The sequence below is a fragment of the Nomascus leucogenys genome, chromosome 22a (assembly GCF_006542625.1).
Source record: "Nomascus leucogenys isolate Asia chromosome 22a, Asia_NLE_v1, whole genome shotgun sequence".
NCBI lineage: Eukaryota > Metazoa > Chordata > Mammalia > Primates > Hylobatidae > Nomascus > Nomascus leucogenys.
Window position 1 is genome coordinate 90,096,691 of NC_044402.1, and position 23,340 is coordinate 90,120,030.

General features: G+C 37.8%; 2 protein-coding genes across 6 annotated transcripts in view; one reads left to right on the plus strand and one right to left on the minus strand.

Moving 5' to 3' along the window:
- The window catches only part of ANKAR (ankyrin and armadillo repeat containing), a 69,425-nt gene extending 64,010 nt beyond the window's left edge, over nucleotides 1–5,415 (plus strand). Inside the window, exons 20-23 of the mRNA XM_003253843.3 lie at nucleotides 151–260; nucleotides 1,995–2,194; nucleotides 3,475–3,521; nucleotides 5,145–5,415. Coding sequence (XP_003253891.1) covers nucleotides 151–260; nucleotides 1,995–2,194; nucleotides 3,475–3,521; nucleotides 5,145–5,392 — 605 coding nt within the window. The 3' untranslated portion in view covers nucleotides 5,393–5,415. The remainder of the gene's footprint in view (nucleotides 1–150; nucleotides 261–1,994; nucleotides 2,195–3,474; nucleotides 3,522–5,144) is intronic.
- A 9-nt stretch (nucleotides 5,416–5,424) lies between these two features.
- OSGEPL1 (O-sialoglycoprotein endopeptidase like 1) lies at nucleotides 5,425–22,943 on the minus strand. Of its 5 annotated transcripts, XM_030804266.1 has the most exons (10): nucleotides 21,808–22,943; nucleotides 19,709–19,722; nucleotides 19,482–19,628; nucleotides 13,928–14,315; nucleotides 12,900–13,104; nucleotides 12,675–12,823; nucleotides 11,609–11,739; nucleotides 11,413–11,484; nucleotides 9,306–9,412; nucleotides 5,425–6,097 (listed from the first exon to the last, which is right to left on the minus strand). In XM_030804266.1, exons 1-9 carry the CDS (start codon nucleotides 21,865–21,867, stop codon nucleotides 9,334–9,336), a joined length of 1,245 nt encoding a protein of 414 aa, XP_030660126.1. In that variant the 5' UTR covers nucleotides 21,868–22,943; the 3' UTR covers nucleotides 5,425–6,097; nucleotides 9,306–9,333. The 5 variants fall into 5 exon arrangements, 4 of the variants coding, with proteins under 4 accessions (XP_030660126.1, XP_030660124.1, XP_030660125.1 ...); XM_030804264.1 differs by having other exon boundaries at nucleotides 19,482–19,722; XM_030804265.1 differs by lacking the exon at nucleotides 21,808–22,943 and adding an exon at nucleotides 20,749–21,268 and having other exon boundaries at nucleotides 19,482–19,722.
- Between the last annotated feature and the right edge of the window lie 397 nt (nucleotides 22,944–23,340).

Genomic DNA, 23,340 nt, shown 5'->3' on the forward strand with positions numbered 1-23,340 from the left:
TATTTACATATGCATGCTTTTTCTCAGTGCTGCTTCATTGACAGAGATGTCTTGTGACACAAACTTTTTCAGTGCTATGTGCAATTAATGAAAGTATTATAAGTTTATATCAATTAAATAAAACAAGCATTTTTCTTGCTTAATTTATAGGGAATTTAATAGCAAGCCTGGCTCATTCTAGAGCTGGTATCCCAGAAGCATTTACCACATTAGGAACAATCCAACGGCTCTGCTATCATTTGTACTCAGGAATAGAAGAGGTAAAAACAAGCAAAAACTAATTCTAAAATTAAATATGCTAAAAATATAATTGACCTCTCTTTCTGTGGACTAATTTTTCCACTGATTGATTGTGTTATAGATATAATTCTTATTACTAACTCAAAATTATATGACTGTGTTATGTATATAATATAGTTCTTGTTACTAACTCAAAATTACATGACTTTTCTAATACTAATTAGTCATACGTATCTGCCATCTACAATTTTAATTCCTATAAAAATATACATTTGTTTTAACCCTAAGACTTAAAATTAGGATTTTAATCACGAAAGCAATATAAAACAACTACAATTAAAGATTTAAAAAGAACTACCTGTTCAAATTAGTTTCTGATTTAAAAAACAAAAACAAAACTCTACAAAATAGGTCATCTTAATCCTGGAATTGTCAATCTATAAGTATGTTGATGACAAATAAATTTATAATTAAAATGTTTGCTAAGTATCTAATGAAAACTGGTGAACTCTGATCTAAGTTATTTCTATGATTTGAAATGAATGAAAATGGAATTCATAGGATAGTTTTCCTTACGTGTCAAGCAGGGTTAGATGTAAGGGTGTGTGAAAGAGGCCGTGCTGGTCACAGCAGTGGCTTGCCTCTGAGTGTTCCCCTACTCTCTTCCACTAAGGTCTAAAGCAGTGTTACTCCACCTTTAGGGTATATCAGAATCACCTGGAGGGCCTGTTATATTGCTTGGCCCCATTCCTAGAGTTTCTGAGCCAATACATTTGAGGTGGGCCCTAGAATTTGCATTTTGAACAAGTTTCCAGCAGCTGAACTACAGGTCCAGGGTTCAAGGTGTAGAAGACATATGAGCATACAGAGCAACCGGATGCCAACATAAAGACCAATATGTTCATTCTATCAAACTTTTTATGCTACTATCATATTCCCTACAACTGGCCAGGAACATACTTTAATTAATCATATGACCAACTTATGAGTCATAGACAGAGGGTATTTTCTTCAAAGAACTATTTTTTCTAGAGTCCTGTGGCCTGATACTTGTGCTTCTTTCTCTGTTTTTGCCAGTGGAAAAGTGAGTTGCTCTTGTAATATCTGAATGTTAAAAAAAAAAAATTTTTTTTAAGTAATAAATAAATAAATGAGTTGCTTTCTCTAAGATTTCTGTTACCAAGAGTTCAGCTTTCCTATATGTACCACTTAGCTATTCTCCAAAGTGTCTGTTCCTACTCCTTTGAGAACAATAAACAAAATAATTAGATAAGAGTTTCTAGGGATGGAACCCAGGGATAATTGTCAAAGTTATATAGGTGATGCTAATGCATTGTCAGGGTTGCACTCCACTACCTTAGTTCAAACTCAAAGGTTCTTTCTTTGGTGGCACATTAGAATTACCTGACACACACACACACACACACACACACACACACACACACACGCCCAGATTCTACCCTGAAAGGATTCTGATTTAGTTGGTGGGCTTTTTTTTTTTTTTTAAACACTCCAGGTGGTTCTAAAATGCAGTTAAGATTGAGAACAACCACTAGAAATCAGTGGCAGTTGACAGCTCTCTGTAAAAATATGGCAGTTAAGCTTCCATCTATACATTGCCATTTGTTTGCATACATATTTGCTCACACTTGCTCCCTCCCTTACAGAGACTTTCCTATGAAGTAGCTATTAGAACATTAAGATATTTTAAGAACAAAGCCCATTGGTTAAGAAAGAATTGTTTCTTCACTTAGGTTCGTGCAGCTTGTTCTTCTGCTCTTGGCTACTTAACATACAATGCAAATGCTTTCCGCATCCTATTAAAAGAATGCAGGAATAAACCTAATCAGTTCATTCGTATAAAAAATAATATCAGCAGAGATGCAAGTATTAACCCAGCATTTTTAAAGGAATTTCAAATGCAACAAACACTGCTGGGACTTCCTTCCTTAAGGTATGGTCCTATGTTAGAAGTTGCAGTAGTGAAATCATTGATAGAGGAGACTTTAATGAGGTTTAGTTAGATCCAACAAGAGGAACTATTCTTGATATGAACATATCTCCTGTATAGCAGAGGATAAACTTTATTCTAAATGACCATTGCCAAAACCTGTTTTAATTCCAACTCAGCACCAGAGTTGTGGGTGCAGACAAGAATACACCTAGATCTTGGAGATCCTCTCTGGCCAGGATTATTCACATTTTAGAAAGTTTTGGGGAGACTGGTTACCACAACATCTGATTCAAGAAGTCACTTTTTAGCAGACTAGGGATACATTTGAGAGTTCTGAGACAAGACCACCACCGTGACCTTAGCATCAAATGGGTCTTCTGGACCAGATCCAAAGCTAGGCCAAATTCCCAGGGTGGAAACAGGGCTAAATTAGACTTAGTGGTTAGTTACAGTGAAGTTTGCCAGGAATTTATTCAGAGGATTTCGACTCAATGTTGTGGTTTCATCACAAACTTAAATCCTCCCAAAAAGGGAGGAGAGGAGAATCTCTTTACTATGGGTATATTTTCTCTTGTGTAAATGTAGCTGAATTACAAGTCTTCTCTCCAAGTAGTGATATTCATACATAGGAAATAGAACTACTCAAGATATGTTAACTCTATGATAATGGAAGAGAATAGGATCCAATAATGCATCCAAATAGGACCCATGTACAAACATAAATTCTACATCAATTTTAATTACAGAGAATGATGAGTACATCTTTGGAGCCACTTTAATTCTTTGAAAAGCTGAAAGTCTAAAATGGGTGACCTAATTTTATAAGCCAGGGAACCTAAAATTATAACTGTTATAATTGATAATTCTAAATAATTTTCATTGGTTCAAGGAATTAAGATAAATAATGTAAGTGGTATTTTACACAGTCACTCCCACAGCTAGCCCATGTGATGACTTTGTAGGAATTAGAAAAATATACCCCTTTCTCAGACCTATCTTCTTCAAAACCCAGCTGAAGTGTCTCTTCTTCTGTAACACTTTCCCTCATCACTTCAAGCAGATTTAATGTTCCAAATGTTTGGAGTAAATAAGTGAGTAAATGAGTGACTGAATATAAAATACTTACAGGTAACATGCAGAGTTAGTGGAGGTAACATGTATGAATTAGGCCATGAGGCATTAAACCTGGTACTGTAAGTCTTCATATATTTCTTCATATATTTTTTTCTGGGTGCATTATGTCTTCATTTATTTTAATGACAAAAATGTTTTCCTTTTAGTCTGGAGAAGAATGGAGGACCATCCATAATTCCTATCTTTAAAAAAGGTAATTGATTTTTCTTTTATCTATGAAGTACCTTCTAGCCCAGACACTTTATAATTCTGTATTCCATCTCTAAAAATTCAAAATGTAGGCTGGGCACAGTGGCTCATGCCTGTAATCCCAGCACTTTGGGAGGCCGAGCTGGGCAGATCACTTGAGGTCAGGAGTTCAACATCAGCCTAGCCAATATGGTGAAACCCCATCTCTACTACTACTACTACTACTACTACTACTACTACTACTACTACTACTACTACTACTACTACTACTAATACAAAAATTAGCCAGGCGTGGTGGCGTGTGCCTGTAATCCCAGCTACTTGGGAGGCTGACGCAAGAGAATCGCTTGAACCTGGGAGACAGAGGCTGCAGTCAGCTGAGATCGCACCACTGCACTCTGGCCTGGGTGACAGAGTGAGACTCCGTCTCAAAAAAAGAAAAAAAAAGTAGAGGGTACCCCCACAAAAAAGTTTACCTGCATACTTCTCTTTTGTAATTCTGTCTACCTAAAATATTCCTAATTACAAGCCCATATTAATCATTTTCTGTAAGGCCTTCCCTACTAGTATCACTTGAAAGTGACCCCTGTCTTATTTTGCTTTTCTCAAACCATGCATAGAAATAAGTCATTATTTAAACGACCTGTAAATATGACTTTGCTGTTTTATATCTGAAAGAACTTACCTATCTGAATTCTCAGGGCAGAGACCACATTTTTTCCATTGATACTCTATATAGTTTTGTACATAGTTGGTACATTACACTTGAATGGACTAGATCTGCAGAGATCAGAGTCCAGATCTCATATTATTTATCCTTTCCTATTAGATATGTAATAGGGAATATAAATTACTTATTAATTTCACATATCTGCTTAGTGCTTGTTTGTGCAGGACCAAAATCAGTCTTGATATGTTGTTCTATCACGAAAATCAAGGATAGAAACATTCAGAAGTCAAGATCAGTTTGCTAGAGTCACAAACAGAAAGAGAGAGAATTTAAAAAGACAGTAAAAGGAGAGGAAACAATTTCATGTATTCAGCGAGTATATGAGGGAAGCTAGGTATGTGGGGAGGCTATATACAAATATATATAGAATATCATGGGTAGAAGAGCATCCATTTTTTATATAGCTTCTTGAATGTAAGAGTAATTTACATAAAAGAATAAAGTCAGTTCACTCTTCACTTTAACACTGGTTTCTACACAACAACCTGTTTATCAGTCATGATCTGATGAAGTTTTCACAGGTTTGTGGTAACATAAGTAAAAATAAGGACAAGGTAGCACGTTTCTGATAAAATTAATTTCATTCAATGTCAAGTCCATCATTTTGAGATAATGCCTTTTACACTTTTTTTAGTGTTAAAATATTCTTTATTTTACATAATGATATTTAAAATAGTATTTGTTCTTTTATTGGTACTAACTTGACATAACAAGCTAGCAAACCATATAGTGGTCCCCACAAATTTTTGGCCTCTGACATCTAAATGTCTGGAAGTACTCATCTGTTCTCTTAGTATGTTTTAGTTATGTAAAGAAAATAGAACTACATAGAACTAGAAGTAATGAGACTACACCTAGGGCTCTCAGGAGAGACATTTAATTGTGGCTAATTTTTAGGGAAGGAGCACCGAAGAAAATTAAAACCTAAAATTCAACCAAAAGATTCTTTGACTTTATTACCTCCTGTAACTAACTTCATGGGACTCTTCAAAGCAACAAAAAAGACCAAGGATTCCCATAATATTTTTTCTTTTTCATCTACAATTACATCAGATATCACAAATGTATCAAGACCAAGAACAGTGTGTTTAAACCAACTTGGGAAACATGTCCAGAAAGCCAACCCAGAGCCTGCAGAAGGGTAATAAAACACTTTCGTATGAAAGGATTCCTGAGCCATCTTTTAAAAAATTTTTTATTTTTAATAATGGTAATATGCAAATAACATTAACTGAATAATCTTTTTGAATGGAAGTTCTTGATCTCGATACTAAGCAGATTTTCCTTAGCATGTCTATGGGAATTTAGTATCAGGTCAGAGTTATGGTTTCAAAAAATTAGGATTTCTGTAAAAGAAGGCCTGCACTTAAACCTTAAAATTTATCGACTGACATGAGTGGTATAACTAGTGTATATATAAAGAGTTAACATTTTTAAATTGGTGTGCAAGAAGCCTGATTCAAAGTAGCCCACATGGTAACATTTATTGTAATACTTTGAGATATTTAGTAATAAATATTACAAATGTATAAGTCTTCTAAGACCCAAAATGTATACCTTAAGAAACATTTTGGCTAGGCATGGTGGCTCACACCTGTAATCCCAGCACTTCTGGAGGCCAAGGTGGGAGGATCACTTGAATTCAGCAGTTCAGGACCAGCCCGGGCAACATGGCAAGAGCCTGTCTCTACAAAAAATAGAAATAAAGTTGGCTGGGCATGGACATGCACACCTGTAGTCCCAGCTATTCAAGAGGCTAAGGCAGGAGGATTGCTTGAGTTCAGGAAGTCAGGGTTGCAGTGAGTTGTGATCTGGCTACTGTACTCCAGCTGAGGTCAGAGAGTGTGACCCTGTCTCAAAAAAAAAAAAAAAAAAGAAAAGTCTGAGTCAGTGGATGAAGCAGAAAAGAAAAATTTAAAAAGAAAACAAAAATTTTTTAAAAGGGAAAAAAAGTTTTATTTAAAAATAAAATCTGAAATAATTGCCCATCAAGTACATGAGTATGGCTTTTGTGGCTAACAGTGTTGCTCATTCTCCATATTTATAGAGTGTCTTTGGTTTGCAACTGGAAAGGGTAATAGTCTTTGTGGATTAGAACCATATGATGTCTTTGCTCAAATAGCAATGTCTGCTTCTCCTATTTTATAGCTGCAGATAGATATGATACAAACACTTGGCTTCACTGTGTACTTTATTTTACTTACTTACTTATTTATTTATTTATTCGAGATAGAGTCTCGCTCTGTCACCCAGGCTGGAGTGCAGTGGCAAGATCTCGGCTCACTCTGCCTCCTGGGTTCAGGCAATTCTCCTGCCTCAGCCTCTTGAGTAGCTGCGATTACAGGCAACTGCCACCACGCCTGGGTAATGTTTGTATTTTTAATAGAGACGAGGTTTCACCATGTTGGCCAGGCTGGTCTCTAACTCCTGACGTCAGGTGATCCACCTGCCTTGGCCTCCCAAAGTGCTGGGATTACAAGTGTGAGCCACTGTGCCTGGCTTCACTGTGTACTTTAAAGCTCCCCTTTTCTCCATTCACTTGCTGAATTGCCTCTATACAGTCTGAGGGTCTTGCTATAATCCATTCTCTACCTGGGCTGCATTAAGCATTGAAAGTATATATTAATTTTCCCCGATATGTACTTAGGGCTTTCTACGTGCCAGAGTCCAAAGTCAGTGGGTGAGTGGGTGAATGAATTATTATTTATTTATTTGTCTGTTTGAGACAGGGTCTTGCTCTGTTACCCAGGCTGGAGGGCAATAGTACAATCATAGCTCACCGTAGCCTATAACTCCTGGGTTCAAAGCAATCATCCCATCTCAGCCTCCTGAGTGGCTAGGGCTACAGGTCCTCGGTCTCTGTTATGCTGATTGTGGTGGTACAGGCCTGTAGCCCTAGCTACTCACGAGGCTGAGGTCTCTGCTGTGTTGCCCAGGCTGGTCCCGAATTCCTGGCCTCAAGTGATCCTCCTCCTTTGGCCTCCCAAAGCATTAGGATGAGCTACCATGCAAAGCTTGTGTTCTTAACCACTGAAAAATAAGAGACCTCTTTAATCTTCATATTTAATTCTAAATTATCTTAATGGTGCTGAGTCACAACTTTCTGGTGGATTGACTGAAATATAGGAAATGCAGAAGGAAATGGTCTATTTTATACTAGAAGGGGATACATATTCAAGTGATGAATTGTGTTATCCAGCACCATTAAGGATAAGAATTCGTAACAATGGAAATATTAAGCTTCTGCAGATATTTTAAAATGCCTTTAGAGAGCAACTTTTGAGCTCTGAAACTGGTTTCAGGTAGGCTCAAGACTATATTTTAGGGCTATTTTCAGGTCATCAGAGTTTCTTTGCATTCAATTCCAGATATTTCCTGAGTATCTTGGCATAGCCAGACCATCCTACCACTCCTAAAATTTATACTACTTCTTCTATAAATCTCCCCCATAAAGATTATTTTTATTGGCTGGGCATGGTGGCTCACACCTGTAATCCCAGCACTTTGGGAGGCCAAGGCGGGTGGATCACATGGTTAGGAGTTCGAGACCAGCCTGGCCAGCACAGTGAAACCCCATCTCTACTAAAAATATAAAAAATGAGCTGGGCGTGGTGGTGCTTGCCTGTAGTCCCAGCTACTAGGGAGGCTGAGGCAGGAAAATTGCTTGAACGTGGCAGACAGAGGTTGCAGTGAGCCGAGATCGAGCTATTGCACTTCAGTCTGGACAACAGAGCGAGACTCTGTCTAAAAAAAAAAAAAAAGATTATTTTTATTACTCCACGTTTTTTGTTTTTTTGTTTTTTTTTTAATGATGTGTGAAAAGTCAGGCCCTGGAGGCTGAAGTTGGAGGATTACATGAGCCTAGGAGTTCTACTCCAGCCTGGGCAACATAGCAAGATGCTGTCTATAAAAATAGAAATAAAAAATTATGTATGAGAAAGGCCTCCAGATATAGAGAGTTATATTCAAAGAATTGTACATTTAGTTACTTTAATCAAGGCAGACAGTGATAAGCTTATGGTATTTGTAGTACAAAGTTTGGATTAAAAAAAAATCCAAAAAAAACTCCCTCATTTATTTCCATCTGATTATATACAATTTCTCAAATAACTGATGTGAAAGTATGTGGACAACTAAAGCGTACAATACATACTTGAGGGATTACTTACATGTTAAAATTGTAAAACCTCAAATTATATGGATTTTTAAAAATGCATAGACATCCTATTTACTCCAGAGATGATACCTAATAACGAACTCAAAATTAATAACATATTATGTTAGAGAAAGTCAGCTTTTGTCTTGATTTGGAAAATGTCTGCTTTGACGTGACTGATCTAAAATTGCTCTCTTGCGCACATCTGTAATCCCAGCATGTTGGGAGGCCGAGGCAGGCAGATTGCCTGAGCTCAGGAGTTCAAGACCACCCTGGGCAACATGGTGAAACCCCGTCTCTACTGAAAAAACAAAAAATTAGCCAGACGTGGTGGTGGGCTCCTGTAGTCCCAGCTACTCAGGAGGCTGAAGCAGGAGAATCGCTTGAACCCAGAAGGTAGAGGTTGCATGCAGTAAGCTGAGATCATGCCACTGCACTCCAGCCTGGGTGACAGAGGGAGATTATCTCCAAAAAATAATAATGATAAAAAAAATAAAACTGCTGTCTCATTATAAAATCAGGTTCTTGTTTCAGTAGGAGTTAAAAAATGGCTTCTCCTATCCTGATTTGAGGAAGTGGGGTAAAGTCCTAGGCCTGTATGATACAGGGCCAGAATTCAGCAAAATTACTGTGCTTCTTTCAAAGCTTTTCTTTCTACCTGCCAACATCAATACATTCCTTTCTCAAAAGATGTTTTATTTTGGTTTTTAATAATTAAAAGAAAAAGAAAAAAAACTATCTTCCCTTGTAAGACTTTAACACATTACAGTACCTCAGAAGAGCAGGTAAAACATCAAATATAAAAAAAAAAGAAATAAAGTCTTGATGAATAATTAATATTATATATCTTCTACAATTTGATACACAAAACAGTAAAAACTTAATTTTAACCTTAATACTACCTTTAGGGACTTTTTTGAACAGCAGAAATCATATCTCCATTTTTAATTGTGGTACTTTTATGGAAGCTTCTCCAACTTCTTTTGATATGTCTACTCCAAAAGGACATCTACATCATAAGCAGACAAATCGTATTATTTATTTGCTTCATGATCCATCACTAGTTCTGCAGACTATTTGCTTAAAATTCTGACAGTATAAATATCTAATATTTAATTCATCATATGTGGTGATGATTCTTAAATACTTACAAATATATTGGGACCTCAAGTCAGGATAATGAAAGCTAGTCTCATTAATAAGAAATCTAAATTTTGAGATGTTTTTGAGAGAAACAGTTTTACTGTTCTCAAATACTGTAAATAAAAACGTAAAATGAAATATAAAAATAATGAAAAATATCTTATAATTCTCCACAAAGCTAAAAAGGTAAAAACATTTTTGCCACACAGCTAAAGTCAAACCTGTATCCATTCACATTTTAGAAATGTCCTAGGTTTCTATAGGTTCTTCTCTGAAGTTTCAAAAGCTGCCTTGCCCCTTTCTACCATCCTTTGCCATTACTAGCCAAAGAGGTCTTAGTTGCTACTGTCTTTTTCTGTTCCTCCTCAGTAACTAATTTTTGCTTCAGATTTCTGCTTTTCTACCATGTTGTCCAAGATAAGGCTTTGCTTTGACTGAATCCCAACCTGGAAAAAGCCATCATCTCCAGCCTCAACACTGCCACAAGGGGGCATAACTGAATCAGAGGATATACTCTATCTGAGACAAGGTATCAAAGGGATGCCTTCCGGTACTACTAACTCAATTCAGTTCATTCATTATCAGCATACATGTAATTCATATATAGCACAACTGTCAAGTTACGGAATATAATGCTGACAAGTTGTTTTTTTTTTTTTTTTTTTTGAGATGGAGTCTCACTCTGTCACCCCGGCTGGAGTGCAGTGGTGTGATCTCAGCTTACTGCAACCTCCACCTCGAGGATTCAGGCAATTCTCCTGCCTCAGCCTCCCAAGTAGCTGCGATTACAGGCGCCTGCCACTACGCCTGGCTAATTTTTATATTTTCAGTAGAGATGGGGTTTCAACATGTTGGCCAAGCTGGTCTTGAACTCCTAACCTCAGGTGATCTGCCCGCCTAAGCCTCCAAAGTGCTGGGATTACAGGCATGAGCCACTGTGCCTGGCCAATGCTGACAAGTTTTAAAACATCAGATGAAACAGTGTTCAAAATATAATTATGTTAGATTATGAAAATAATTATCTTTTACTATTCCAGAATTAACTTAAAACAGAATATGATAGTAATTTGAAAAACCAGCCAGGTGTGGTGGCTCACACCTGTCATCCCAGCATTTTGGGAGGCTGAGGTGGGTGGATCACTTGAGGCCTGGAGTTCAAGACCAGCCTGGCCAATGTGGCAAAACCCAAAAACTAAAAATACAAAAAATTAGCTGGGCACAGCTGTGTGAACCTGTAATTCCAGCTACTCAGGAGGCTGAGGCATGACAATCACTTGCATGTGGGAAGCAGAGGTTGCAGTGAATGCGCCACTGCACTCTAGCCTGGTCTTACTCTAGTAAGACTCTAAAAAAAAAAAAAGAAAAAAAGTAAAAGAAAAAACTGTGCTATTCACTGGAACTTTGATTTGGGAGAGGAAATAAGGCTTGCAGGAAACAGCTATCTTTTGGCCAATTCTCAACTGCCTGTGTAAGAGCATAATCACAACCCACTCTCACACCTGAATGCTTTCTGCATGTTTTCCTTAAATTTCCCAGCATACTTGCTGGTTCTGAGATGTTCTTGACATTGCAAAAGTCCAGGCCATGGACGTAGTTTACATTCTAGTTCCAAAAGAGGGAATTCATCACCCTTACTCATGACCTGTTTCTAACTCACCTAAACTTGTCAAGATTTTTATAATTTGATACTGTAGCAAAAATATTTCTCATACGGTATCAACCTTAACTAGGTTCATGAAAGAAATTTATGTAACTTTCCTTCAAGTACCACCAGAATGTCAATGAAAACCTCATATATAAAGGCAAATTCCAGGCTTTGTCTTAGGTAATGTAACTTGCATAAAGATCATGAATGATACCACATACTTTGGTTCATAGCGGATGCCTTCTATGTCATGTAAAATGCCCAAGCCAGCACGTAGTCTTTCAATACCATTCCTAAATAAGAATCATTAAAATAAAATCAATAGCTCCAAGATCTGAAGGAAGAAGGCTTAGTATGATAAAATGGCAATTAATATTTACATAGTTATGAGTGAAGCACATATATCCTGTGGCTTACCATGCAATCATAATGCCATTATCAGTGCATAGTCTGGGAGGAGGACACAACAAAGTGCACTGTGTTGCGTTTGTTAAAATTTCCAGAGCTCTGCGGATATAGAAGTTACTTGCAACACCACCAGATGCAACCTGAAGGAATTGAGAAAACCAAAATAACTATCATATATGGATATGAACCAAGCTGCTAATTAAACCTGGAGAAAAATATCAGCATTAAACAATAATAAACTATCTCATTTTGAGATGGGTAATGGGCAAATGATATATCTATATAATAAAAATTTGGAAAAAAAATTACTAACAATTCTAATAGCATACAAACATTACTAGCATTTTTGTATATTTTCTTCCAACCTTTCATCTAAATATTTATTTAATATAATTACAATCATAGTACACTACTATTTTAGACCCTGAAATTTTTATTAAATATTTTGTGCATTTTACTACATAACTCTGAAAAAATTATTCTTTGATATCCATGTAAAATTCCATCTATGAATTACTACCATTTAAACATTTTCCCACTTTAGTTTATAATTTTTAAATGAATAAAGTTTAAGATACAGTTAAACAGGATGTTTGTCAAGGCTTTTAAGCACAATTAAAGGGATTTTGGCTGGTACAATATAGTGGATTATCAGAATTTTATCAACATTAGTGTCACGAAAGTTGGTATACCACCTCCCACTGCTAAATTTGACTGGCTTATTAAAAAAAAAACAAAGGGATTTCATCAAAGGATGAAAGAAATCCACCTATTTTTCTAAAAATAGTGATAGCAGTTACTGCATTTACTTTCTTTATTGTAAGCCCTCTTTTAAATCCAACAACAAGATGCAAAATTAGACTTATGTGCCATAGAAGCTATACAGCTGTCCCATAAAGCTGCCAAACTAGTACAAGAAATGGCTGTTAGTCTTTCCTATCCTGCATAATTCCATACTGTCAGGGCTAGCATAGGGCATAAAGATCTGTTCATCCTAAACACAAGGTCAAGGTCTTGGGAAAAAAGTAAAATATTGCAAAGTGTAACTATTATTATAATATGAGATAAAACTTACCAGTACTGCATTATTTTGAGGTAACAAGTCTCTTTGCTTACAAAACAGAATAGCCCGATGTGTTCTTTTCACAAGATGACATGCGATTGTGTGCTGTACTGTGGCAGCAATGTCTGCAGCTGAAGACAGGATTTGCCCCTTCTCAATACCTGCAGAAATGAGCAGCTATTTTTAGGCACAATCCAGGAATATTTATCTGTTCAACTTTACTAATTAGAAATATACCTTCCTCTTTTTCTTTTTTCATTATTATTTTATCAGTAATGTGTTGAAGTCCAGTAAAAGAAAAATCACAATTTTTAGCACGATGCAAGGGAGGTTTGATGTCAAAATAAAATCTATTTCCTTGTTTGGCCAAATGTTCTATGGCTTTCCCACCACTCATGGTGGAGCACTCCGGATGTTTTATTAAAGAAAGTCTTCTTGCCACCTATCAAAGAAACATATTTTTTAGAGTCATAAAAAATACTTTGCAATGAAAAGATGCAAAGGAAATAAATTGAAAATTACTAACAAAACAAAAAACCCCTGAATGAATAAAACATGCTATACTTTGGCAAATATACACTATAGCTGATATTCAGGTAAGCAGACAACCCAGCTCCTTATGATGACCCGAACAATAAGAGGCCAATCACTGCCCCTGTCTATGTTTGCTCTTCTATTGGGGTTGGAAAATAGGCTGGAAGTTGACAATAACTGCTTAATGATGAACGTCAATAATAAGAACTTGTCCTATACTTCCTATTATTTCACTGTGGGAAGCAGTGTTTTCTGTTTGTTTGTTTTCCTATATATGGCAGTAGCCTCTGTAGTATTCTAAAACAAAGGGGGGCGGGGGGGGGACCCTACCTGTCTGTGGTGTCAGTAATTTTGTGATTTAATTCTGTGCATTGCATCTTTAATAACCTTATGTTAATCTATATATATTCTCTTATTTTACCTTTTTTGCAGTATGTTAGTTTACAAAGCACGTTTTCACATATATTATTTGACAAAATACGTAACTGTATCTGCAAACTATTTCAGCCTTTCTGTACAGATATGAACCTCTTACCATTTTATTAAGAAAGGCTAAGAATTATAAAATTGTGTACTACTCTTTGTATTTTTTCTTACCATATGTGAATTTTTTTCAGTTTACTAAGATATCATTCAGAAATATTTAGGTGAATGGTGGTAGCACATCTATTGCTACTTAGTTGAAATGGACAACATAACAAAAAAGAATGGAGAAATTAATTCTTAATTACCTTGTCAAGCATGTCACCTGGTGCTATGTCCAAAGACTTTCCAAGAAGCAGAAAATCTGAAACTCCTTGAACTAATGCCAACAGACAGTGACCTCCAGAAATCAAAAGAACTAAAAAAGGAAATTCCACTTTATTGGTCAACCTAACAGTAAGTGCATGAGCCTCCATATGATGAATGGGAATGAATGGCTTTTTTAACTGTCCTACCAGCTGTAAGCTAAATGATAAGCCCACTCCCAGGCTTAAAGCAAGGCCTGGTTTTATGGTAGTTGCAATTGCTGAGAGGTCACTTGGAGAGATCCTACTGGCAGAAAGAGCTTCTTGTACTATTCGTTGAATATTTTCTCTGTGAAGCTGTTGAGCTACTGGAGGAACAATCCCACCTGTTCTGAAAGAAAGAAAGACAGCTTTTTGTAGTTTTAAGATTGTAAAAATGAAGAAAAATGATAATATATTACAGCTAAAGGCGTGTCTTCAAGTTAATCATTATATAGCTGAGTAAGTCAAGTATTTTCTAATTGTGTGCCTTCTAACATAGCACACTACGGTTAAAACTCAGTAAGCAGTAATTAAGGGGATAATGTTTCTGACTTTTTCAATTTATGCACAACAAACTCCCATGGATTTGTCTGTTGACAAATGAAATCACCAAAATAATCTTGCAAAGCATTCCACACAAGTTTTGAGCATGGGAAGGACAGGAAAAAATTGTATTTAAGGAAAATTAATTTCCTTGCTGACAGAAGATTTTAAGAGACATTACTGTGAAAGTATTTGTGTAAAATGATTATATCTTAAACTGGGTGATTGTGGGAATGGAAAGAAAGGGACAGAGAACCTTAAGAACTGTAATAACTAACTGAATATAAGGGGACAGGGGGACTAAGGCATCAAAGTTTGTTCAGCTATTCAGCTGGAATGACTGGGAGAAAATAAATTCTAAAAGAGAAACATGAAGACAGTTTTATAAAGAAGATGAGTTTATTTTAAAACACATTCCACTTGAGGTCACAGCAGGACAGCAGATAGCTTGCAATTCTGACATACAGTTTGGGAATCTGGTGCTCAGAGTTGGTAATTTGGATTTTTGGTCCATGTAGGATGGTGGATGGCCACTCCAAATGTCAAGTGTAAAGACTAAGAGACAAATTTGCTAGCAACAAATTTGCTACCATGTGATTGATTTACAATATGAGAACTAGAGCAATAAAATAGAGTCTGCAAAACGCACTGCTAGTTTAAAAAAAAATCATCTTCAAATATTTGATGTTGCAAGATCTACTAGTTCTATGTGTAGAAATGAAAATCCTCAGTAAATGCATTCAATGAATATTTGCTGAGTAATTAAAATATTGTTTCAGGCAATGAGGGGGATATAAATGAAATGATCTGATTTCAACACATCCACATTGTAATACAATTTTCCTTAATTCTTCAAAGCTACTTTTTCTCTTATATTTCTCATCTTTGTTAGTGGCATCAAATAACCCTTGGGTTTCAAAGTTCATCTTTACTTCCTTTCTCTCCCTCACTCTCCGCATGTAAGTTTATCACCACTCCCACTGCCAAGTCTCAAAAGCCCTCATCTCAGTCTGTTCAACAGTCTTCTAATTGTACTTTCCTAACTACGTCCTTTGATCCTTAGAGCCCATCCTATATTGCTGCCAGAGAATACTCTAAAGCACATGCTACCACTGTTATTCCCCTACTCAAAACCTTTAGTTTCATGAAATTTGGGAGACATCAAATCCAAGTTCTCTCCCTGCCACTCATTTCTTCCTTCTCTGTCTTGCCTCCCTCCTTTCCTTTCTATGCCTTTTCTGTGTATTTTATCTTCCAGGGATTATGCTAAACACTAGGGCCAAATAAGAGCATGGCTTTATTCTCAAAGAATTAATAATAACAATGTATTTTTGTCTACAATTTGTAGACAGTATGGTGTGGATTAGGGAACAAAGCCAATAAAAAGGCAGGGAAACCATTGAGGCTTGAAGCTATAGCCAAGAGTCTGTGCAAAAGACAATAAGGGATTGAACTCAATCAGTGAGAAGGGAGAGGAAAGTTGCAAAAAATATGTGGGAGATGGATTTACTATGAATGGATGACTGATTTGGATGTGGAATGGTGAGGGAGAAGTCAAGGATGTCCTTCAGGTTTCTGGCTTGGAAGAAGGGACTCCTCCTGCCAAGTAATCCTCTATTATTGCATTTTCCATGCTGTTTCACAATGATCTGCTGTCTTCTTCATTTTTACTGATAGTAGTAGTAGAACTACTATTGTTACTAATAGATAGCTTGTATTCAGCCCTTGCTATTCATCAAGAATGCCCTAAAAGCTTCAAAGGAATTCACACTTAATATTCACAACACTAATTTGAGTTAGTGGTCATTATTATCATTTTACAGATAAGGAAACTGAGGCACAAAAAACTGTGCACAGTATCAAATGTAGTAAATGGCTGAACCAGAATATAAGCCTAGTAAATGGCTGAACCAGAATATAAGCCTACACTCTAACCCACTTATATGGTGAGCTGTTCAAAGGCAAGGGTCATATGTCTCATTTATATTTGTACCCCAAATGCCCTAAGTATTGCCTGGCAGCTATAGGTATTCAAAAAATGCTGAGATGAGCCAGGTGGATGGTATCACTGAAGCCTATTTGCCCAGTAGTCTCCTCAAGTGACCTATGCTCTAGCTAAACTGAATGTCTAGTACTTTCTCACTTCTTTGCCTTTGCTGACAATGCTCACTTAGTGATATGGTTTGGATCTGTGTCCCTGCCCAAATATCATGTAGAATGGTAATTCCCAATGTTGGAGATGGGGACTGGTGGGAGGTGACTACATCATGGGGGCATATTTTCCCCTTGGTACTGTGTCGCGATAGTCAATGAGTTCTCATGAGATCTGGTTGTTTAAAAGTGTGGGCCGGGCATGGTGGTTCATGCCTGTAATCCCAGCACTTTGGGAGGCCAAGGTGGGCGGATCACTTGAGGTCGGGAGTTCGAGACCAGCCTGACCAACATGGAGAAACCCTGTCTCTATTAAAAATACAAAATTAGCCGGGCATGGTGGGGCATGCCTATAATCCCAGCTACTCTGGAGGCTGAGGGGGGAGAATCGCTTGAACCCAGGAGGCGGAGGTTGCGGTGAGCCAAGATTGTACCATTGCCCTCTGGCCTGGGCAACAAGAGCAAAACTCCATCTCAAAAGAAAAAAAAAAAAACTCCATCTCAAAACTCCATCTCACCCCCCTCTCTCGGTCCTGCTCCTGCCATGTAAGATGCCTACTCCCACTTTGCCTTCCGCCATGAGTAAAAGCTCCCTGGGGCCTCCCTAGAAGCAGATGCTGCCATGCTTCCTACACAGCCTGTGGAAACGTGAACCAATTAAACCTCTTTTCTTTATAAATTACCCAGTTTCAGGTATTTCTTTATAGCAGGGCAAGAATGAACTAACACAGCCAGGTTATAATATAATTTCCATCTCCATTCACTGAAGGCCTAACGAAAGGCCACTGAACACCTGTGATGTGTCAAACATTGTGTTAGGCACTAGGCATAGCATAGTGATTAATATAGACATGCCCCTGTCACCATGGCACTTAGACTCTACTGAGAGAGATTATACATACACAAGCAAATGTATAAATTGTGAAAGTATTACAAAGAAAATATGCAGGGTATGATGATACAGAATAAATAGGATGGGAGTATCTAATTTAGATAAAGTGTTCAGGGTAGTCCTTTCTGTGCCATTAACTTTTACATGTTCAAAAGTTCAGTGCACTCAGGAAAAACTGAAAGGACTGTGAAGCTGAGGCACGGTAATAATAGTTACTGTCTGCACCACTTGTTTTACCTTATGCTGCCTTGCACTATTAATTCTCCTTGTAGGTCTAGACATCATGTCTCCATAATCAAGTTAAGCTTCCTTAAACGAAGGACTTTGCAGTACTTCATAGTGCCTTACTAATATCCAACACAGTCCCTTTCACATAGTTATTGTTTGAGGCTTAATCTGCCTCTTTACATACATTATTTCTAATGCCACCCTCCCGTAATTCTATGAGGCAGATGTTAATTTTCCTTTTTTTTTTTTTTGAGATGAACTCTCGCTCTGTTGCCCAGGCTGGAGTCCAATGGCGTGATCTCTGCTCACTGCAAGCTCCGCCTCCCAGGTTCACGCCATTCTCCTGCCTCAGCCTCCCAAGTAGCTGCTACTACAGGCGCCCGCCACCACGCCCGGCTAATTTTTTGTGTATTTTTAGTAGAGACGGGGTTTCACCATGTTAGCCAGGATGGTCTCAATCTCGTGACCTCGTGGTCCACCCGCCTTGGCCTCCCAAAGTGATGGGATTACAGGTGTGAGCCACAGTGCCCGGCCAATTTTCCTATTTTACTGATGTGGAAACAGAATCAGAGAGGATATGGAACTTGCCTACAGTTACAGAGCCAATACCAAGTGCTTAATTCAGGATTCAAATACAGGACTGTGATTCCAAAATACCAGGCTTTTTCACTATTCAGATGTTGTAAATTGATAGCTTAAAGGCATACTCATCTGTAGAGTATTTTAATATATTTTAAATTAGCCACTAATTTAAAAAATGTACAAATACGACATTAACAGTCTGGATTTCCAGCCGGGCGCGGTGGCTCATGCCTGTAATCCCCGCACTTTGGGAGGCCGAGGTAGGTGGATCACGAGGTCAGGAGGTCGAGACCATCCTGGCCAACATGGTGAAACCCCGTCTCTACTAAAATACAAAAAATTAGCTGGGCGTGGTGGTGCGTGCAGGTAGTCCCAGCTACTTGGGAGGCTGAGACAGGGGAATCGTTTGAACTCAAGAGGCGGAGATTGCAGTGAGCCGAGATCATGCCACTGCACTCCAGCCTGGTGACAGAGTGAGGCTCTCTCTCACCAAAAAAAAAAAAAAAAAATCTGGATTTCCATTTCCTCTTGAAAATTATAATAATCTAATAACACAGGTCCTGCATTCCCACATGACAACTGGCTAGAGCTGAGTAGTGACCTCCTCCAGACATTTTCCACTTTTTATCTTGTCCATTTATTTAGGTAACCTGCCTGGTAGTCCTCTACAAACATCACAGTTTATAATCCTTGCACCATTCTATGCTTTAATACAACAGTGTATTATTATTTAAGTACTAATACAAGTTATATGTATAAATATGAATAGGAATTTATTTTTCAATGACTAACAGTTTTCCTAGGACTTCAGCTGAGACCATGAAACATAGAAGTGGAGAAAAGAAGGAATGCATTACTGAAGGAAAATCATCAATAAATACTGAAGCTGGGAATGAGCTCAGTTTCTTTTGGCAACAGGATTAGTTAAGGTTGGGACCTTATTGTGAAGACCCTTAAAAGCCAGGATGAAGTGTTTAAGGTTTTCTATAGCAGTTATTAAAACTGTTTGCAAAAAGGAATAAGATAGTAGCTCCTGAAAACTTTTATATATGACAAATACAAAAGAATGATTTTACTTTTTCCAAAAAAGTGGAAATGACTAAGATAATGTCTACTTACTTTAAATGAACTTCAGTTTGGGAATGTATTGCTTCTCCCAACACATTTCCAGTTTCATCCACCACAGCAGCTGCTGTATCATCACAACTGGTTTCAATTCCCAATACTATTTTATGAAGAAATAGTGTTCCAGGATGAAAATTAAAACTTCTTAAAAATTCATAAACTTTCCTTTTTGATGGCTTAAAAAAAACTCCTGCAGTCTTAGTCAACATTAGCATACTTACTCTATAGATAATTCCTGAAAAAGAATTACAGAAACAACTTATTATTTGCAACTGACATTAGCCAGCTTATTTTTCAATATATAGTTTTATAGAATTACAGGAAAGTTTGTAAAAGTCACCAAAAGTTTGTAAAGGCTATAGCAACGTGTGAATATAAATAATATTATGAATGAATATAATGTTCTCCAAGGGGGAAAACAGGGGTCAGATATAAAATTTTTTAGTATTATTATTACTTGCATGCTGTTCCTACCAAAAGACTTATTATTAAGACAGCTAATATAAAGTACAATAATTGATAGAGTCCTCTGAAAAGTGCTATTTATTTTTTGACAGCTAAAATTAAGACAAAATGTGGATTTTCTAAAAAGAATCAAACAACAAAGGCAGATGGAACAGATAAAAATACTGTTAATGTATTCCATTTCCTAAAAACATCTTTCAAAATAAAACTGGATCGTTTGGTTCAAAAACAAAAGTTAACATAAATACACACACGCCAACTGCAACCTAACACCTATTTTATCCTTAATTACAATCTTTGGAATAAAATCTCCACTTTTTGCTCCAGGTTTTGTCATAAAAAGGATCTTCCCAAATCCTTTTCCCCAAAAATAATAGCAGCCCATCACCAAAGCACACTAGTATTTTCACACTGCGAAGCACCTAATTTTACGCCCCCAAATCATCCGTTCTAAAACTTTCTGGGTGTTAAAGCAGGGCCTTTCTCCACCACACTAAAGGGACACAGGGCATCCCAGGGATTAGAGATGTGCGACCTATTTGCAGAGGGCAGTTGCGGGCAGTGCAGCCCAGACAGACACAACCTAGAGGAATTAGATTTGCATTAACAAAATCTGGACAAGGGGTATTGTGCGAAGCACTACCCTTTAGGGCCAAGAAAGCTGCAGCGTGAACCCACGTGACTTGGGTAGCGCTGGTCTCCTGTGGGCTCTAAGGCGGCGACGGGCGCAAACTGGAACCGCTTTTCCAGGTGCGCAAAAGCGTCAGTGGGGTGAAGAGTGAGCAATTTCACCCACCTTCCTCTTGGGCGGCAGTAGCTAGCACTTGTCTCCTTTCCCTAGAAAAGACTGTCGACTGCCCTTATTGCTGCAGGAGAAAGCCCGAACCTGGCGCCCGGAAGTGATGTCATCGGAACTGTGCAAGGTCCCTTCCAGAGCTGGCTGCTGTTTCGCTAGAGAGCGGCATGCTTAGTGAAGAAAAGCTTAAAGGCCCTCTTTGCCCAAAACGCTCTCTGTGCGCGCCTGCATTTCCCCCCAGATTTGCAGGTGATGAGAGTTCTGTAAAATTACACAGCTAGTGACTGATCCAGCGGAGGCCGACTACAGGTTTGTCTGACTACACAACATCAAGTTCCAAACACTAAGGTACATTAAAAAGAAATTTTTTTTTTTTTTTGCCCTTGGCTGGAATTCGGTTGCTACTGTGAAAAAAGTATGGGGTAGATTATTCGTCATTCATTTTTAAGGGACCTGTCACCAAATCTAAACGTAGGGGTGAGGTACCTGATACTTTCATCGGAGAAATAGGATGGAATCTAGCGGCGCCCCCTAGCAGGGTTACCAGAGAACGGAAGTGTTTCTGGTCTGACAGTGTAAACCGTTTCTCCCACTTCACTAGGAAGAAAGGGGCTGGCTTATTTTTACAATTAAAAAAAAAAACTCGGGAGACTGAAGCAGGAGAACTGCTTGAACTGGGACCCGGGAGGCAGAGGTAGCAGTGAGCCGAGATCGCGCCACTGCACTCCAGCCTGAGCTACAGAGCGAGACTCTGTCTCAAAAAAAAAAAAAAAAAAAAAAAAAAAGGGCTGTGGTAAATATTCAGTTGCCTTAAAAAATCCTATTTTCATAATGCATTATATTCTCCTTCCTTACTATGTACACGAAATTCAGCATGGTATGTTTTCAAGGTCTTGCACCTGCTTTTTCTTTTTTTTTCTTTTATTGGTTTGTGAACTTTGTTTTGAACATTGTTTGGACAGATTTATTCCAAGAGTCAGTCTTTTCCCTTGCTGGTATTTAAGATTTTACTAAGCAAGGACCTTAGAATCCACTGTTGTACAGGGCTGGCATATATACCTGCACTTTGCACGTTGTGAAGCTCTGGGTATAAAAGATGAGTAAATCCCATAACAACATGTTGGGAAGCCACAGAGTACAGTCTAGAGGTGGATACAGATAAATAAGTAAATAATTACCAGAACATGGTTGAGGTTTTTTAGTTGGAACTTATGTTTTTCAAAAATTTCATTTATGTGTAACAATGATAAAGTGGCACTATGTACCAGGCACCTGCTGTAGATTAATTTCTTTCAAAATCCCATGAAGTAGTTTCTGTCCTCATTTTACAGGCAACTGGGCCACAGAGTTTGGGTGCTTTGGAGGTCACACAACTAGGAAAAGCAAAGCTAGGATTACAAGTCAGGCCATCTGGCACTGGAGTCTGTTTTCTTAACTGCTAGAAGAGAAAATAACTCACATTTCCTCTAGGGTGCACTGTTGGCCTAAAAAAGGAAAAAAAGAAAAATTAAAACCTAAAGGTTAAGAAAAATTAGTCATACTGTTAGAGGGGTCAGAGGTTATTTCTGTTATACACTGGAATCCAGTTTGAACATAAAACCTTTCACATCAGGTATTATTTTTCTTACAATTCCAATTATGTTCAGCAGGTATATCCCAATGCTCTTCTGTGCTGTCAAGACAAGCAAGATCCTATTGTGTGTGCTATCATTGGTAGATTCCTCATCTAGGCACTCTTGGCCAGTGTTGAGTCCGAATGCTGTACTGTGAAACAGGAGAACTCTAGGGCACATTAGTATGGAATTTTATCTTTCCCTTGACCGAATATATGTGAAGTGGCACTTATACAAGTCCCATGTATTTAGCAAAGGTGTACATTTTCTATGTTCTTTATTGTAACATAGGAGAGGGTTATTGGGGGAAAGGCAGGTATGCTCTCTGAGGCCTGCCTGTACTTTTATGCAGATACAGTTAGAATGCCACTCATGGGCATTCTCAAAAAATATGGCCTATGTAAGTTCAACATAAATTGAGAGTTCCAGCTGAATCTAGATATGCTTATTTTGTCTCAGATATTGTGTCTAGCTTTCCATTTGTAGCCTTCAGAGGAAAATTGTATTATTAATACATATTATATATTAATACATATAAGAATCTTTCTTTTTTCTTTTTTTTTTAGATGGAGTCTCACTCTGTCGCCAGGCTGGAGTGCAGTGGTGCCATCTCAGCTCACTGCAACCTCCACCTCTGGGGTTCAAGTGATTCTCCTGCCTCAGCCTTCTGAGTAGCTGGGACTACAGGTGCCTGCCACCACGCCCAGCGAATTTTTGTATTTTTAGTAGAGATGACATTTCACTATGTTGGCCAAGCTGGTTTCGAACTCTTGACCTCGTGATCCACCTGCCTCAGCTTCCCAAAGTGCTGGGATTACAGGCATGAGCGACCACGCCTGGCCCAAATCCTATTTTTCAATATTTATTTCCTAATTATGTCCTACTAGGTTAGGTTTTATTTTCATTTATTACATATTTATTGGGTTATTTCCTTTATGCTAGGAACTTTATTAATTATTAATTTTATTATTTATAACTT

What these genes read in the sequence shown, in the direction of transcription:
- OSGEPL1 (XM_030804264.1), bottom strand. Translation starts at nt 21,859, where the DNA reads ATGGGATTTACTCATCTTTTATACCCAGAGCTTCACAACGTGCAAAGT. An exon ending in TCACAACGTGCAAAGTGCAG is followed by an intron (nt 19,723 to 21,807) that starts GTATATATGCCA and finishes ATTCTTTTTCAG; the next exon opens with GAATTATCTATAGAGTAAGT. An exon ending in CTCAAAATAATGCAGTACTG is followed by an intron (nt 11,740 to 12,674) that starts GTAAGTTTTATC and finishes CAATTCCTTCAG; the next exon opens with GTTGCATCTGGTGGTGTTGC.